The sequence below is a fragment of the Bombus huntii genome, chromosome 9 (assembly GCF_024542735.1).
Source record: "Bombus huntii isolate Logan2020A chromosome 9, iyBomHunt1.1, whole genome shotgun sequence".
In the NCBI taxonomy this organism is placed as follows: domain Eukaryota; kingdom Metazoa; phylum Arthropoda; class Insecta; order Hymenoptera; family Apidae; genus Bombus; species Bombus huntii.
The window spans coordinates 8,732,980-8,752,474 of NC_066246.1; the positions used below are offsets into that span (position 1 = coordinate 8,732,980).

At 38.2% G+C, this 19,495-nt stretch overlaps 1 protein-coding gene and 1 long non-coding RNA gene across 2 annotated transcripts in view; one reads left to right on the forward strand and one right to left on the reverse strand.

The window, feature by feature from the left end:
- LOC126869852 (uncharacterized) overlaps positions 1–18,331 on the forward strand; it is a 28,114-nt gene extending 9,783 nt beyond the window's left edge. Inside the window, exons 2-4 of the mRNA XM_050626912.1 lie at positions 12,684–12,970; positions 13,836–14,099; positions 14,837–18,331. Coding sequence (XP_050482869.1) covers positions 12,803–12,970; positions 13,836–14,099; positions 14,837–15,268 — 864 coding nt within the window. The 5' untranslated portion in view covers positions 12,684–12,802 and the 3' untranslated portion in view covers positions 15,269–18,331. The remainder of the gene's footprint in view (positions 1–12,683; positions 12,971–13,835; positions 14,100–14,836) is intronic.
- Positions 1–19,495, reverse strand: part of LOC126869856 (uncharacterized) — an 84,367-nt gene that overhangs the window by 21,190 nt on the left and 43,682 nt on the right. The window contains exon 2 of the long non-coding RNA XR_007691038.1: positions 6,704–6,817. This is a non-coding gene — a long non-coding RNA (uncharacterized LOC126869856). The remainder of the gene's footprint in view (positions 1–6,703; positions 6,818–19,495) is intronic.

The following is a 19,495-nucleotide window of genomic DNA, read 5'->3' on the forward strand; positions in this document are numbered from 1 at the left end:
ATTTTCAGTATTTTTATACCAAGTTTTAATATATCACGCAAGATATTGATATCTTGTTACGAATATTTTTACCAATGTTTTCAACGATTCTTTTATAGCAGAAGTTAAAGATTCTTAAAATGTGTGTTATGAAATATACTCACTGGCTCGATTTCAAGTAATATTAAATGTATTTTTTATAGGAACATCGAGTATTTGTAAAAATATTTCAACAATATTTAATAAAAATATAAAAAAGATATGCTTCTACGCTATAGGTGGTCCAGCGATAATATGAAAAACATACTTATACATACATGCTAATTTATTATGTTTAGAAAGGGATGAGTTAATTGTAGTTTTAGAATTAGGAAAATACAAGTTCTTTATGCTCGTAAAATTTGTTAATTAGCTGATAAATAGATTAATAGATAAATAGATTTATATTAACAATGATTTATATAAAGATTAGCGTGCACATAGCAAAGCATAACGTTCGAACGCAATGTTTGAACGAGGACTCCTAACGTTCCACGTTGGAGCTGGTGAAAAGGATCGACCGTGGCGAGCATATAATTGGTCGTAGCGGAGTTTGACGATACGAAGAGAGCACCGGCGATAGCCCGGGGTGTGTTGATTCTGAAGTCAGGCCAATTACGAAACGTGCAATAAGCAATGGTCGTACGACCGTCCGAAGACACGCGGCCATCTACGATCTTTCGCCACCTGACGCCATCCATCGTGCGGCTGATTGCTATTCTTTACCTTCGGGGCCCTGTGAGCGCAATGAGCGATGCGTTCATTCATGTCGAAGTACAGGGTTGCGATGTCTACGCCGCGAGTGCAGCATGCGCGGATCGCTTTCTGCTATAATATAGAGATGCTTGATACACAATGATACACGGCTATCGGTCTGTACGAGAAAGATCTATCCAAGAAGTACACGCACGCTGCATATGATCCGATCAAAACCGATAACGATCCATGTGTGATTCGTATACGCGACCTGTTTACCATTTCTCACGAGAAGAAATATCCACGCTTCGGCGAGTCGGGCAATTAACCGAGCGTTACAAAAAAAATCCGATATAATCGCGTTTTTTAAACGAGAATCGACATGAAAAGCAATTTCTTTTTTGCGATAATCGCACGTGTCGTTTGAATTATTACCAATCATAACGACACTTATAGGTGTGCCTATTTAGCATGTACTTATACCAGTACATGTCGTTATGTAATACTCGTGAAACATTCGAAATATCCAAGGATATGACGTGTTCGCTTTAATTATCTACTGCACGTGCTGGAAATATTCAGATGAGGTCAGAAAAGTCTTCTCCCTCTGTTCCAGTTTGTCACCCGTTAAAATACGATTTTTCGCGGTCCGTTTGCAAAAACGTTGCAGCGAACAGGATATTTGCAAATTAAAGTAAATCGATCGATTTTATCTCGAGCAATAAAGCCGGTTTATCTCGTCCCGGTGAAAATTCAATCTGGTAACTAGCCCCTCGGCTCTGACGGATTCCATTAATTAATTCCCTCGGATAAACATCTCTGTTGTACAAAATGTTGCTTCGACGTTTGTCTAAACGATCGCACGTGCATGATGGCCAGATCGATCGATGGTCCTGATCGTTCTCGTGCGACCTTGACAAAAAAACACAGACGTCGAACAATGGGTACGCATTGGAAGACTCTTTCAGACGCGCGAGTATCGTGGGTGGAGCGAGCGAGTTTGTTCCTGACCACCGACAACTCTTTGATTCAGTGCGATTGTTGCAAAGTCGGTTCAATGATCGCCGCGACACACCAACGGCCACCGCTGCTCGTTCCTTTTGCAACGAGCCGTGCACGCAAGAATCACACGAACGTTTTGCCGCGGACATGCCGCTCAGTCACGTTTACACACTCGCCACCACGTGCTCGTTACTCTATCGCGTTTCAATTTCTACGTACTTGCATATCGCTCATTTGTTACAGCAATAACAATGCGAGAATCACGATTTTAAAGGAAACAAGTCTTGAATCGTTGTAACTTTGTAAGAACATTGCAGGAAAATGCGAAATTCGTACGATGAAAAACGTCGATCTAGTATGAAAACACTATGATATTCTCATTTAGTTCGATAAATTCACATTTATTCTTAACATTGATGGCAATTCCTATTTTGAGTTGTACTATAATACTCCTAATGTGAAATTTATTCTGCAATCATGATTTATATAATATTATGTCGTTATTGTTAAAACAGATTTCAACATAAGTCATAATATACTATTTCATCAATAGTCGTAAGTTGAAGTGACATATTATTAATGATAAGAAAAAGAAGAAGCTGTAATTACATTTACAGCAGTATCGTAATAGAACAAGATGACATTCTTTGAACTTTAATGAACTTCACATTGCTGTTGTAATGACATAACTAAGATATGTTATCGTTGATGCGAACATTCATAGGCCATAGTAATAGTTTTTTTCTGGTGTACATATGCGCTTATAGGTCAAGAGAATGGATTTTGCTTAATGTGTGTAGGTGTCGATAGGGTGTTGAAAGGGTTAATGTCAAACAAAGTTTCTTGCAAAGTAGCAAATGTTATGACGTGATTAGTTTAAGAGGTCAGCTTAAAATATTGACCTACATCTACTTCTATCCACAACTCTATCTACACGCAACGCTACGAGCGATATAATTTGTATAATGAGTGAATTGATTATATTTAATACGATATGATTGCGATATTTCAATATCCTAGCAAACCTAATTACATTTATGTAACAGAACTCCTGGCGATCATGGTGCGATAAAAAAATTAAAAAATATGCAGCGGTTTAAAAGAAATAGATAATTATTAGTGCTGTGTAATTAGTCAAGATCACATGTACCGAAACAAATTTTCCAATTTGATTTTATCGAGAACCAAAGAGCGCATAGATTCTATTCTATTCTCTATTATCGATTTATTTCTTCCATGAAGAATTATTCCTTTGCCGGTTGTATCATGATTTTTCAGACACCCTCTATTTTCATTAAATATACGTAGTCACCATCCGAGAACATAAACTCCATAAAAAAAAAAAAAATTAACCAAGCTTTCCATAGATGTCTCGTATTTTAATCATTGGACGAATGACGTGCGATGAGCATTAAAAAGAATGACGCGATGACACATCGTGACAGAGTCGGCCGACTTTATGACCTCGAGGTCGAGGTCGTTATCGGCTCGGCGCGTTCGACAATGCGTGAAAATCGTAAAGATCCTAAAAGGACGTCGAGGCGTGGTACGCGTACCCAGTTCCATCTAAAAGTCCTGCTGACATCTCTGTATATGCTTTGCGCGCCAGATCCTCATAAAGGGTCGTATAAGCTGCGGCGCGAAAGTTTGATTTTATGTCCCTCCAAGACGAAGAAGACCGCCCGCCGTTAGTCACACAAAACTCTCTGCTTTCTTTAATGTGACACGAGCTGCGCAATTTTACGGTTTCGCGTTCGAGAATTTTGCTTAATCGGATAACACTGTTGCCTTGCGGTAAGATATCGGTGCGTTTATTACGGCCGTACGTCTTTATACTCGTAAAAAAGCTGCGAGAAACTCTGAAGGATAAGCGCGATCGTGTTTAAGAAAATTCTTAAAATGCATATAAATATCCTACTGTCCATAAGCAATTCGACACGTTCATATTATGGCAAACTCAGAGGCTCGCAAAAGTAGTTGAACACATGTAGACATTTTTTTGGATATATATATAGGGTGTGGTAGGAATTGTCGATACAATCGAGTAGGGAGTGGCTCCTTGTGGAAAAATAAATGGAAAATATAGAATAGGGTATTTATGTATAAGACTTCGTTTTTAAGAAAAATGATTTTGAAAATCAAACCAGCACACATGTATTAACTGTATATTTCGACTCGACTTTTGTTTCTACTTGTGTTTTGTATTTCTAAACATACGCAATGTATATTAAGTTGGATAACTAAACTATATATCTAACTCCAAAATCGAAGACAGTTTTGACTTGAAATTGTTTGACGATATATCTCATTATCAATAACTTGCTGTGTATCTCACCTGTAAATTTGGTACGTAATTTCTTATAGTTTAATTTTAAATTAAAGATTTTCTGTAAACTATTCTTATTTGTCCGTATAATATATAAAAGTGAAGTCTAAACATACGTAGAGATTCGAGTACGACAGATGATTAAGAGCTTACGTAGCGTTCTTTGTATCGCGATTCATAAAGCTTTTTCCTTGTACGGAACGGAAATTGTAATTTTATGAAAAGTCGTGTATCGAAATATCATAAAAATAATCTTGTCAACCTCGTGTACTTAATTCGTTCGAGTTTCCTACACAAAGGCTATAAATTACTTCCGACACCGGTGAAATATAACGCCGATGAAAACATGCTCGGTCTTACCAAATACCTTCGTTCTGATTAGATTAAGCGATGACCGTCCACGAATGTTCCATTCGCAAGATATAATCCTCCGAGTTTGGTGTGAATGAAACTTTACGACGTTGGTCGTAAAGACTCGTCGCGAAATCGAACATACGACAAACAGCGAATTACTCTCGGTCATGACCAAATAAAACGAGCAATTCCTTTCCATTGTACACCATTTTATCGTAGATCTAACAGCCAAACGGAAATTAAAAAATAACAGCGAATTCGCTTTCAAACATAACGTGAAATTCCTTCCATTATATTCTACCATCGGCGCTACCTCTACTGGCTGTAGCTCATAAATGTGCAAGGACTAACGTGTCTAAGCGTGAATGAACACGGGCGTGGAAAATATTTTTCCCTGCATCTTTCTCTCGGAATGTTCCAAGAAAGATCAGTCGTCCGCTGAGAACTAGACTGACAAGAATTCGCGCAATGAATAATGCATATTATTGCCCATTAATCACAATGTTTCTTTTATTCCGTTTTATCGCGCCGAACCGCAGGCAATTTCACAATCGTTTGCATAATCTATTTTTTCACTGTGTAACGCCACGACAACACATCCGATCGTAAATATCCATAACAGATCCTTTGCGCGATAGCAGCGAATATCGGCAATAAAAGGCGTTGATTCCCAGTGTAATTTCCTCTGTGATATCTCGTTCGATCGTTTTCAATTTTCGATAACTTTATATACATTACTACATACGTTTGCCGAACCTATCGCGGGCAGCATTACATGCATTATCTATCGAGTTAGTTTCCCGTTTCTCTGCTGCATCGGCAGAAGCTATAGGTTCATGAATAGACGATTTGGACGTTGGTGTACGGACGAGGATCTGGCGAAACGCCGAGCCACGCGCAATCTTTCAATGGAAAAAAGGGGAGACGGTGGGTCGCGCAATTGCATCGTTCGAAAAAGAAAGGAGGCAGGAGGACGCGAGAGAGTCGCGATACCATCGACCGCAATTCACGCACATAGAATCGGCCTCCGCGAGCGCTTTCTTACGCACGTGTGCGCACGCGTGTGCGGCCTATCGCCGGCCGAGGATTCGAGATAATGTAATCGACGATGACATTGAACGCCGTAGTAGCCGATCGCGTGCATTCCAGCGCTCTGAGCTTCTCCCCCTCTCGCCGCGATGCGGTCGTGAAACGTCGTTCCCGATCAACTCTTGCACCGATGCCAACGGTAGGCTGTCACCTCTGGATATAAACGATGGGTGACGTCAGTATGACATCAGTGATCCATATCGTCGTAATACCGTAAAGCACCTTCGCCGTGTGTACGTGAACGGTTGCACAGTGTTGCTGTTTTCGCAGGGATACCTTGGACGATGCGCGTAAGACAGCGATGAACGCGCTATACATACAGACAGTCGGTCTGAGTCCGTCAAAAACGAACGAGTATGAGAACATGATGACGATGACGACGACGACGACAACGACGACGACAACGACGACGACGAAGGAGAACACATGCGCAAAGAGAAGAAAAGAACGACAGCTAGCAAGTAGGGGAAGAGAAGAAAGGTGGAAGAAAAAGAGTGGACGGTGGCGGAATTGGTGAGAGGCGAAGGATGGAGTTTAACGCGCAACCCTGGCAACTTAAAATCCCTCAGCATCGCGCACAGTTTATGGGTGGGGTCGTCCTCCGACGGGGAATATCCAACGCGAGCTGGTTCCACCAGACAAAATGCAAATCTTCCTGCGGCCCGCTAATCTGTCTGGCGCATCCGTGACGTCAGGTTCCATTGGCGGAGACACCATTTGCGATACGGCTTGACCTGATTTTCCTTCCTCATTGTGAAAACATGCGTATCGCGTGTAGTTTCAATAGCGAGGGAGGAACCTTGAGTTTCATTTTCTTCACAGAGGGATTGTTAAATAAAGCGCATCTTTCGTATTCACAATCCAGGAAGGATTATGAGCTGATGGTAGAAGTTAATGGATATACATGATATCGTATGGTTTCGAGATTGAACGCGAGGAGAAAGCTCGACGCCTCTGCAGACTATTCTCGACGACCCTCCGCGTGCGTATCGTATTAAATGTTGCGTGCCGTGCATAACCTGCCTCTTCCTATGGTGCCCACCGTGTATTCGCGCATAGTACGCGATATTGTTGTCGTAGGTGCGGATGAGGATGGTACACCTTCGGTGTACAAACACGATATCTGCATACATGCGTGTACGCGCGTGCAAGGAGTATGTATGAAGAGATTGAGAGAGGAGGTGTAGAAGGAGAGATGCAGAAACGCGTCCCACTTACCATTTTGAATGACACCGCACTAACGAAATGTATTGACATGCTTCGGCATATACGCGCTTGCCAATAATTCGATTGTCCATTCGATCTGACGTTACACGTATCGTATCTCTGAAACTGAAGATGGAGGAAATCAATACGTTAGATATATCGATCAGAATAATCTATCAAAGCGTAAAATATTTATGGATATGGTGTTAATAGTAGCAATATTTTATTAAATAATTTATCGATATGAAATAATATTCGACTTTGCGATGATTAGAAAATTGGTTGAAACATTTACGCTTGTTTAGAAGAAAATTATCTGATAAAACATTATCCTTCTAAAAATGTTACAAACATGTTTGCATCGAACCTGACCTTAACCTTGGTTAGTATCGAACATACTTATTATTTTCTAAACATATACTTTTCTACAATGATGTTGCTTCTTTTTATTCAGATACAATGAAAAAATTGTACAAATACGATACTTCCGCTGTTTTCCTTACAAATAATCTACAGATGTTTTACCAAGCGAAGTAGAAATCGTGTCCAACAACGAAACCACAGTTCACGCTACAATTCCGTCTCTTTCGTTTGCGAAGGTGCAACTCACATTTATTAATGTCTGCTGCGACGCGTTCGCCTCGCACACGCGATTCCCGGTGACGCGTACGTGTGACGGAGCACATACTTATCTTCCAGGTCCCGTCGCGTTACTTTACAGACTCGTACGCGAAATACTCTCGAACGCTTTGTATCGAGCAACTCGCTCCCACATTCGTGCCTGGCAATGATATTGCGTTCCTTCTTTCAACACGATCTGCCTCTCTTTCCGGCTGGACAGTACGTGGACTCTCTGTTTGCTTGTCTTTCTCTTTTACTCCTTTCTCCCTCGTTCGAGTCGGTCCAAAGAGAGGCGAAGGTGGAGGCTAATCACCACGCAATCACCGCTCCCGGTGCGGCCAACTCCGACCCGTTCTCAGAAAGCAGCAACCGCCTTTTGCCGCCGTGGGGCATTCACCACTGCGGTACCGGTATAGCAAAACCAACAATCTTCATCCTCAGCTCCGCGGGAAAAAAAGGCCTCTCCACCCTCCACCCTCTTCTCCGCCTCTTTTCTCCAAATCACCGGAGGGCCGACCGATCGGCCGACTACTGGCATCCAGGGAATCCATCGCGAGAATGGCGGCGATTCCACTTTGAGAACCGATCGACAGACCTCGAACGTACGTATTAAACAGCGGAGTAAGCAATCTTCCGAACACGACATTGCCCGGAATGCGGATCATTGGAACGGGATGATGTCCAGATAGCACCGTTATTATAACCTGTGAAGATTGCGATCTGAAATTTTGTTCCGATTTTCAAGTACACGATTGACCCGAGAAACAGGCGTATCGTCTCATCGACTCGATCATCCGCAGCCACTAAAACGATCGTTAGGCCTTTCATCTTTACGACAATTATCATCTTTCCGATGTTGATTAATAATTGTTTTATTAACCATTCGTTATTCCAAGATATATTTTCGTATGTTATATAGAAGATGGCAGTTAAGTATCGGATCTTTGAAATCCTGATTTGCATGTATGCAGGTACGTTGCGTGTAATATTGAATTCGCTTTGAATTGCTTGATTAGAGCTACAAGGTGATCTTGAAATTAGCTCTGTCACTATGCGCGTACGTTGTACAAGCACGCTGCAGACTATAAATCGTTAAAACTTATAATTATATAAAACGACACAGATAACGATATGTTTCCTGTTTTAAAATCTACCATACGAGAAATAAATACGTACGAAGTATCGAGAACAAAAGTGGACTAACCGTAATACTCAATAAACCGAATAATTTAGTATCTGAAATAAACGTGAGCACAAAATATTGACAACCGGTTTCGTTATCTACGCACGATTTGGAAAACGTGAATTTCTCCACTTTCGTACAATTAATACAGCTTACTGGAATAAATCAAACCCGTAAACTCGCATTAGTTCATTTTTTGCTCTCGATACCTTATATTAACCAGGAACTAAATAACTATAATGCACACTGCGCATAAGACAGCCCGTTTTAAAGATCTGCAGCGGTTTCTCATTTTAATCAACATCGAGAAGGTTAAAGGTATCCTAATACGTTTCCACCGTCCGTGTTATAACGTTCGATGATACTCGCGTAAAGTGAATAAATTTTATGAAAAAAAAAACTGGGGATGAAATTGAGAAGGGGACACACGAGCGGGTAGCGATGCAAATTGATACAGTTGGGAGCAATGGTCGTTAGAAGTGTACACAATATGGGGTGCACCTTTAACGGCGGCTGCGTACACCCACGCAGTGTGTATATCCGACGATACGACTCGGCTGGAACCAGCGGCTGAGAGCAATTCCGGGAGAAGAAGAGGAGGCGTGAGTTTACGATAAGATACACACGTGCGACTGGCTCCCTCCGGTTTCGCCGCAACGGGCTAATCGAATCGTGACTTATTGTCAAGCTAAGTCTATATTCAAATACGCGCAGAGGTCACGTTCGTTAGAACTTTACGGTTAACGTTTGAATGTCGGTTCGATTTTACTCGGAAGATCGACCATAGAATAATGTTCAATGCTTTCGACGATTGATATATTATCAACAAAGATCTCGATGTGCATTGCAAGCGTAAGGTATATCGCTTGTTGTTACGATCAAATTGACGCTATTGAAAATTGAGTGGATCGTATAGTTGATTTCTGATTCGCGACGCGTGCGTCGACACCAGGCAGTTGTAAGTGAAATATCGGCTTTAACGCGATATCATCTGGCATTCGTTCCGGGATTGATTTTTCTCTCTAACAAGCAACGCCTTGCCACCCTTAACGACGTATATTTAACTGATAACGAGAAATACGCCGTGAATCTGTGGAACCAGTTACGCTAAAGCTCTTGATTTATGATGGAAAAGCAAAGCAAGAGGCGGTTTCAATTAATCACTTATTCTGATCGAGGAGTACGAAAGCGGGTCTCGGGGTGCGAGATGCGCATCATCGAACGGTACACGTGTGCTCTCGCTGACCAATGCGCTAAGACGTGTGTTCGTTCACGCGTGACTGACGTGCGAATTGCACGAACGATCGTATCGAATCGCCGTGACAGCTCGCGTCTGAACACACGCGTCGGTGCTGCGCTTCGATGTACACGCACGCACGGGCAATTAACGCGCGTTAATTATCCCCGTGGTGGTCCTCCGGCTCTTTGTCGGCGCGTTCAATAACGCGTCGATTCTAAATTCGTTTGTCGTATATAAGCTGTACAGCGAAAAATCCGAGACAGGGTCTCATTTCGAAAATGCGATCCATCATGTGGCTGAATTTGATACATCGGACTTGTTTAACCTTTCATCGAATAATACGGCGTGAAACAAATCGATTGAGATGGATGCTACGGATAATCTTCGGGTTACACGTGTTCTGTGAACATGGAAACAATCTTCATAGAACGTATAAATCGCAAAATTGCGTCAGCGTATAACGTGTTATCTATAAAAGATAATTTAGAAAAAATTTGACGATGGGAACTTTTGTGCAATATGAAATTTTAAATGAAATTATCGGAAGAATCTTCGAGATATAATTTTGTTATATTTACGATCTATTGTCTAAGCATGATATTTACGTTTATTTAAAATCGATTATAACGTTACATCGTACGAGCGCCGAACATATACCGAAGATAATAAGATATTTTATCGCGTTTCGGAATAAGTTACGATTGCTTTCTGTTCGTGCAACCGCTTGATAAGTTTGATCACACGATAATCTTTTATAAAATGAATGAAATATTCAGGTTTATAAATTTTGCCTCTAAAACTTTGTCGCGTAAAATCTTGAAATCCGACCTTCGATATTTTTCTCAGCATTCACGTCCTTACATTTTTCAATTTTTACGCGCATGCAAAGTTCGTTAAAGCACATCTCATCGATTATCCAAATTTCGGGTCGAATGGTGTTTGCGTTCCGCGATATAACAGATAAATCAGTTTTAATCGACACTCCCCTTTACGTTTACACGAAATCCAACGATAATGAAGCTCGCGCGAAATTTATTAACCGGCGGGGGTCTGGCCTCGTAAAAAGTTCGAAAGATCCGCACGCCTTCGGGGTGAGTTCGCAAGGTATGGAATCGCGAAGGAAGTCGTAAGCTGGGACGTTTAATTGCGCAATAAATCCTGATTCTCCGATTTGCAACCCATTTCCTACTGCGGGGGCGACGATTGGTCGCTGTTAAATTGGCGCGTAGGTGCAATGGTAGGTACCTACGTATCCATGTAGGTACGCCGACTGTGAAAGTCGGAAGAGCCTCGATTCTCCCTTTTCCTCTCTTTCTCTCTTTGCAATCTCTCTATCACACCCTCGGGCGTGAAACGGCATACGACCTTTCTTCAATCGCGATCTCTACTCTCTTTGTTGACTCCACAGCCTCGCGGTGACAGACTTCTTCAAACATCGACGTACTTTTTCATACTTACGATCGGTTGGAAGAAAATGCGCGTAATCATTTTCACCAGAGATGGCTCCGGCTTCGATCTTTAAATCCGAGAAACTGGAATTCGGAATCTTACGAGGTCTTGAAATTCGGTACCGCCGAAATCCGGAATTATTCGCTTTCTTCATTTTTTCCCGAAGAGTATCCATCGTGTCAGGAACTAAGTTCTTGGTAAATTTCCTTCAGAAAATCGAGAAATTAAATTTCTATGTTTCGTTTCTTCGCGGTATAAACGATCGTAAAGAATCGATGAAAACTCGTATCATTTAAGCTGAATTTACAGTCTAACTGAAAACTCGATTGGATTATTATCGATTGGGGAGAATAAATTCGTTTTATGGAAATTATTATTTCCCTAATAAGTTTCCGATTACAAAAGTAATCTGTCGTAGACTCGAGTTTCGAGTCATTTTTATTTAAAGACGAAATAAACGGCGAAGCGTGTACGCACGACATTGATGCAATGCCATCTTCATTACACGTACCGACGTGACGTATTTCAAAATCGAAACAATACGCGATTTTATTAATGCATCGTGCTGTTGCTGGTGAATGACAGCGACGCGTTACTTGAATTCTGATTGAAATTAAGTCATCCAGTTTACATATCAATTATCTCATTGCATCCTCAACTCATTTTCTCATTCTTCGTTTGTTTCTTCATATCAAGTGAACACAACGGCAAAATAATCAGCACAATTAGACCTAAGTACAATTAAACTTTAAACTGTAAATTGCTGCGGTATATTCTGGTTATCTCGGCATGAAGGAAACTACGCGTTCAATTAAAATACAGTTAACTCGTGTTATAACGATTAATATATTCCATGTGTTGCACAGTGTTGAAACGTTTGATTAAACCTTTATAAATAAAGTTCCCTTTGCTTACGAAAGTAAACGCTTTCGATTGATTAGAATTTTTCTAACAACTGATAGCTGCTATAGAAAACGTTTGGCGCTGGTAAAATAGTAGACAGCAATGATAGATGTATACATTAAAAATGGAAGAAAGAAAACATAGGTACAAGAGTACATACATACTCATACATAAATTTTTCTAACAACTGATAGCTGCTATAGAAAATGTTTGGCGCTGGTAAAATAGTAGACAGCAATGATAGATGTATACATTAAAAATGAAAAAAAGAAAACATAGGTACAAGAATACATACATACTCATACATAAATTTTTCTAACAACTGATAGCTGCTATAGAAAATGTTTGGGGCTGGCAAAATAGTAAACAGTAACGATAGTGACTGCATACAGTAAAAATAAAAAAAAAAGAAAACACAGGTATAGGAGTACATACATAACTTTCAAAGCATCACGGTTAAAATGTATAATATAGAAAGATAGAACAATAGGAATTATCGAGATATCGTTACAGAATTTGATATACAACAATGTCAACGAAATCACTATGCAATATGATATAATTTCCTGACATTAGCAATTTGGCTTCTGTTACAGATCCGGTGTCACAGACGATTACCTTGACGACCCTTGCATTCTTCCTGAGTTCGGGCCTGAATACGGTTTCAGGTGCACCCATTTACGACCCCCGCACCGCCGTATCCAACACGAATAATATGGACCGGTGGTTACAACCTTGCGGTAATCCAGTGGCGATGCAATTCAAAAAAATGCCACAGAGGCACAGCGTTCATAGAACGTTGAAGAGGGTGCGGACGCAGCTTCGAGTTGCCCATGATCATTACAAAACGCGTCGGAAGGATGTGCATAAGGTGTACTCGAAGGTAAAGCATGACGTTCGACCTGACCGCGATTCGTAATTAATCGCTGAACCGCGTCGCGTCGGGGTAAAGGAGAGTGGGCGGCTCTTTCAGAGAGACTCGCACGTGCGCACGAGTTGTGCTAGTGCTAAAGTCCTACTTTCTGTTCTGCTTGTAATTTACATTTGTTACGATGTGCCACGCACGAGCGTAATTGCATTTTTCAAGGAACAATATCGCCCGAAGCGAGCCTTCTGTCGCGATTAATAGCGTTATAGTCTATTTGTCAAATCGTTCCATTTAGGAATTAACACACAAATAGCGTTAAACTTATATCAACCGGAGAAAGTACTTGAACTTGATGGAAAATCTTTATGTTCATACCTTGAGCATGTGGTATTTAAAATACTTTGAAAACTTAGAGTCTGAGTCAGTAGAGACTATTTTCATGATTAGAGATATACCAATTTCTCTAAATAAAGATGACTTCCGTTTAGAGAAGAAGAGAGAGCATGAAATAACAAGCACAGAGTTTCTTTTCTATATCTTGATAGTATTTGTAATATATTTAATTATTATATTCATTTTTATACGTTGTATTGGTTATCTACGGACGAAAAAAATATGACGTACTTATAAAAAGTTCGAAACTAAATAGAATTGTTTTCGCAACAGAAAGATCGTACACTAAACTGGCAAAATTATTCGTACGGTACGATATAAAAGTTCAGCAAACTGCTTGGGAAGAATTCTGCACTCTCTTAGTTCCACGAAGAATGACGCGGTGTGCACTTGTGTAGTTTCAAAGAAATCGAGCGCACAAATTGTAGCGTCGAATATGTACATGAAAAATATTTAGACAAAACAATATCTCAACTTTCATTCGCAGGTGTACAAAGAGCTGAAGGAGCAGTACAACATGCCATGGCTGCCGGAGAAGGAATACGAGTGGTATAGCAAGACGGTTTTGTGTCTCGAAAAGGGAAAGAAAGCTGAGCGTGCGCTTCCACACCTTTACGATTCGCTACAAAGGTTCGCCATCACGTTCGATCATCTCAGAGCTTTCCACCTGAAATCTAATATTAACGATGGATCCAAAATGATGGACACCAGAAACGAGATCATTAATCAAATGTACAATGAGATCCTCAGGGTACGGAAACTTTATATCATACTACGATGTAAATACTATAAAATACGATGAACGATTCATTTGTTTTTGTAGATAATATTTAAATTCTTAAAATTAAAAATTTAAATTCTGCAAATGTAATGTTTAAAAATAGGATATTTCGAAGATTGATGTTTAAGATAAAGCATTATTCATCTTGCTTCTTGCTATAAAATTCTTACTACAGACCGAATGGATCGTTCGATAAGTTCGAAACGTGTTCGGTTATTATTTTATTTTTGATGGAAGTAAACAAGATATAATCACAAAATGGAAATTTCCGGAAAAGAAACATCCGGTATTGATTAATTACAAAGACTTCGTTTTTTCAACAAGATAACGTCGGACCGGTATCGGCAAAAAAAAAAAAAAAAAACAGATAAAGTATGTTGTATCTTAATAGAAATGTTCGATTCTGGATATTTTGTCTTTACGTTTCTGAAACTGATTCGATTACTAGAAATTAAATATTCTAAGCACTTGAAGAAACTTATTAGGCAAAATAACGGAATGTTTCTCAGAAAAGATGTCATGAAGCCATCGAACGAAATTAAATCTTTTCAATAACACAATGCACTCTTCTTAATTTTTGCTATGAACTTCCCAAACGATTCGATATTATTATGACTAAATTTGCTGTATACTGCGATCCTTCGTTTCATTATCTTTAATATATATCACCACCAATAAACACGTCAATCTTGCATTTTTTATTCCAGGTATCATGCGAAGTGGAGACTGCGATCTTAAACTTAGGGTTGCAAGTTCCCGAAGCGCATACGGCGAAGATTGTGACGGAAAGTTCGTATTGGGCGGAGGAAGGCGACTCAACATCGATGTTAATACAAGATTGGGGCGTGATCAGATTATATCAGACGTTTCTAGACGCCTGGACGGCGGCCTTCCGTAACGCAACCGAACGTGGTCCAGGCACTTGCGATCCTAATAGGCCGAATCCAGGAGCTAAGAACATAAAAAAAGGATCTAGGCCAAAGGGTAAAGGGATATCGAAAATTAAGAAGCAAAAAAGGCCAGTTAGGAAGCATCCAAAGGGCGCTGGCCAAAATAGTTCCTTGCCTCAGGGACCAAAAAAGGGTATTCCGAGGAACAAACTGATGAGAAACAAACAAAAGAAGCTCGCGGGAATGTGATGAAATTCATCTCACAAGGTTTCTCTTCGTTTTTACGAGATCTACTCTATCGATTATTTTAAAAGGACGTTTAACAGGTAACTTCTTTCACCTTGTGGCAAAGAACTCTCTCTATTATTGTGACTGGAACACATATTCATCGCGTTACATTTTTTCTTTGTTTTTTTTTATATTTTCACACAAGTATTAATTTAAATGGCATTTAAGATAATTGTGTATAGAAAACGCGTAAATATTCCTTAGTTCCTTTAGTTCTCTTTTTTATTATTTTTTTTATTTGGCGCTAACCTCGCCAGGTCCGATCAAATGACCGGTTTCAAAATTTAATTAAAAATTGTACGTTCATTGTTATTTCTTTTGTTCATCTAACTTTATGCAAATTCCTATATTATCCGATTAATCAAATTCTCAATTTTTGCTAATACAAGAATTTACATAAGATTAGACGAATAAAAGAAATAACGATGAGTGCACAATTTTTAATTAAATTTTGAAACCGGTCATTTGATCGGACCTGGTAAGATCAGTGTTTTAAGCACTTAGTATTTATGATCGCGTAAAAATTGATTTGCCTGTCAATCTTCCACGAAGATGTATGGGGTGTATCGTAATTGGTGGTACGATTGACAACGAGACGATTCTACGTAAACATATAAGTAGATATAAGGTACGTACATACGGGAACAATTTTCCATACGAGATTTTGATTTTCAGAATATTGATCTCTGATATTTGTCTGTGTTTACATTTATTTTATCGGGTAGGATAAAAAACAATGGATAATTTTATTACTTCGGGAATTGTTGAACATAATCTTCAGTTCCTTGAGTATACAGTTTTACTTTCCGTGCTAAATTTTTATTAAATAAAATACGAAGTAAATGCTACTTTACGAAAGAATAAAAAGAACTCGTACGAAACAATTGTATTCTACGTTCTCGGCTTATCTTCTCATATAAAATTACTTTGATACTTGCGAATAGTACCCTCAGTTACGGGACGCCCAGTATTTTCACCTTCTTCGAATTTTCATTCATATATTCTATATCTTATTTATTTTATCGTTACGATCATTCAATAGATGCTTACTATTTTACGATCTTGCCAGTTTGTTCCGATGGTGTAGCGTTAAGAGATTCGCGATAGAATTAGACGAGAATAACAATCATATTACAAAAAGAAAAAAAAAAGAAAATCGCCATTTTGTTTTCGATAACTGGTACATTTGACAGTACTATGAAATTGTTATTGAAAATCAAGCTGTATACTAGAGACCAGTATTACGAAGTGTACTTCAGAACAGTATTATGATAAATAACATACTTAAATAACTAGTATAGCGAATAACATTGATAAAAGAAAAAGTTCGATTTCTAAGAGATGGTCGAATTAAAAAAGGATCGTCGCTGCGAATGAACGCGCCTGAAATTTCTAACTATATTGCGTGTACGGAAAGACAAAATAGTAGAAAATTAGCATTATCAAAATGTAATAGATGCGTGGAAAATGCGACGAGAGTTGATTAAAAATTAGAAAAATCCAAATTATCGTTTCAATAGTTAGCTTATTCGCTATGAAAAATATTTGCAGAACTTGTTGTAACTCTTCGCATTGCACGCAATGTGCGCATATTCTAACATGATAATTTGATACTTGACCAATCGTGGCTGATTACGAATATAGTAGAACTTCGTTTATTTGAATTTTACTTTTTATTCGATTTTACCAAGCTGTATCTAAACCTTGTTATTTATTTGAACGAAATTTTAATTAGTACGCTGTATCAACACGTTCATCGTCGATCTGATTGTCATTACGTATAATGATACGGAATTAACAAATAATTTTTATACAATATTCGTTTATATATCGTATTACTTTACGCATGAAAATTGCAAGAGAGAAAAACGTAATAAGTAATTTTCCATGTTTTGCGAACGAACAATACGAAAGCCAACGTGTGACCCGACAATTTTATATTACTTACCGATTTCTCTATTTTTAATTTGGTTCTAATGTTAAAGATGCGCGTGTATATCATTGCCATTGAATTGTTTGTCCTTCAATGAGTCCAGATAAACGAAGTTCTACAGCACGTGTTTAACATCGAGACGAGACTCGATAGTATCGAGATTTCGAAACGCGTGTGTGAAATTAACAGGTCGTGACAGTAATCGATTTAATATCGAACAGAACAGTTCGTGTAAAACTTATTTATTGTAGCTTTAACGTAAGCAGACGAAAGCTTAATGTCGTTTAGCTGTGATATCTTGAGCGTACGCGGACGTACAGAGTTCCTACGTTTTATACATAGGCGCATTATACTATATTTTTAAGTAACGTGCGTTTACGCGTACAATACGTATTTAGATGTAATACCATTACTTCTTTTTATTTTTATTTTATTTTTTTCTCTCCAGCCCGTAGAATCTCGTCTTGTCGCGAACATGACAAACTTTATCTTACCCGATACTTTGCTTCTTACTTGCTTTCGAATGGAAGAATTTAGCGATACTTATAGAGCGGAATACTTTTAACGATGCAATTTTCGTTCCCTTAATTTCCATTCTATTTTGGGCCAGACAAAATAATTCATTGTGTCCTTAAAAATGACACGAATAACAAGGGACCAATATTATAATTTGGATTTATAAGAATTATTCGTATAGAGACGTTGAAGATGCGCGCGCGAATGGCGCGAGAACAATGGGTTTATCTGCGTTAAAACGAAAATATATTTACATTATAGACAATCAATGTTTTGTATCGAACCGGTACTTAGGTATTATATATGTATTTTAACGTTAGATATTTTTGTACTTAATATTAAAATTTCTCATACGACGTGATACTTGAACATTTTATACACGCACATTTAAACATTAAGGATTTCACTTACATTTTATCAAGTATACGTAGTAGGTGTATTTATTCTGACGTACACGTAGGCGTACATAACGTTACAATTTATTTATTATATCACGTTACCATCGCATATATTATTTATTGTCATTTCTATACTTATGTAATCGTCTCGAATAAATCCGATGTTTTTGTATTGAACAGTCATTCGACTTTTATTCTCCCGACTCCGTCCAATGGTATCCTTAAACAACATTTCAGCTTAATTGCAAATTTCCTATTTATATGCAACACCAGACTTTAATAAATTGTATCAGGGTTTTATGAACCGTTCGCGCATTCGCCTTTAATCAGCTGACGATCGTTATCGATACTGTCCAGGCAGCTTGGTATTGGTGTGTTGCGAGATAATAACGAATTGGTGAAGCTGTGCAGGTTACCCACACAGAAGTATGTAATTAAACGGAAATAAAATAAAAATTTCATGGAAAAACAATAAAGCAATAAATTTCTTAATGAGAACAAATTTCCTTGGTCAGCACGACACTTAAAAAGATAAAATTTAACTTTGTATAATAAGTTGCTGTGGAAAAATTAATTAATCCTTTATTCATAGATTTCAAATGTACTTTCGTTCCTATTATTCGATTCATAAAACGGTTGAGTAATGTATCGATTAAATATAAGCTGTTAAATAATTTTCTCAATATTTTGTGATTCCCTGTGATTTACCATGTAACTGTTGTTACGAAGAATGTTTAATTAATATACAAAAAATTTATATAACATAGCTACACACATTACAATTTTTTCCTATTTTCAATTTCCTATAATAAATATTTAATTAATTAATTTTATTTGGAGCAAGTTATAATTTTGTATTTATAATTATCGTAATTATCGTAATTAATATTATATTATTAGCAATAGTACAAATGATTCACGAGAATTAATTAAATTAGTGTAATACATTATTTTTAATATTCCCTTTGTCTTTTATACGTATTTAATTTTTGGCGATATAAAATATTATAGTAGATTCTTATATTTGGTACCTGTCAGTTTTTCTACTGAAATCTTTTGTTATCATTTTTCTTTAAGCCCTTCAGAGTCCTTTATCGACTAGAAAAGTACCCTGAATAACAGGTTCAGTATCAGGAGTGCACGAAGGATTGAAAAGTTTTTACCGATATTCATTACTATTTCCATACACACATAAACGTTCCCATGTAATGATTTATTTTTAGAACAATTTTTCCAATGTAACAATTGTCAGTATCAAAGTATCGATACTTTCTATATGAAATTAAATAAACATATTCAGCCTAATGATATATCAAACGCTTATGTGATCACTTTTTTTTA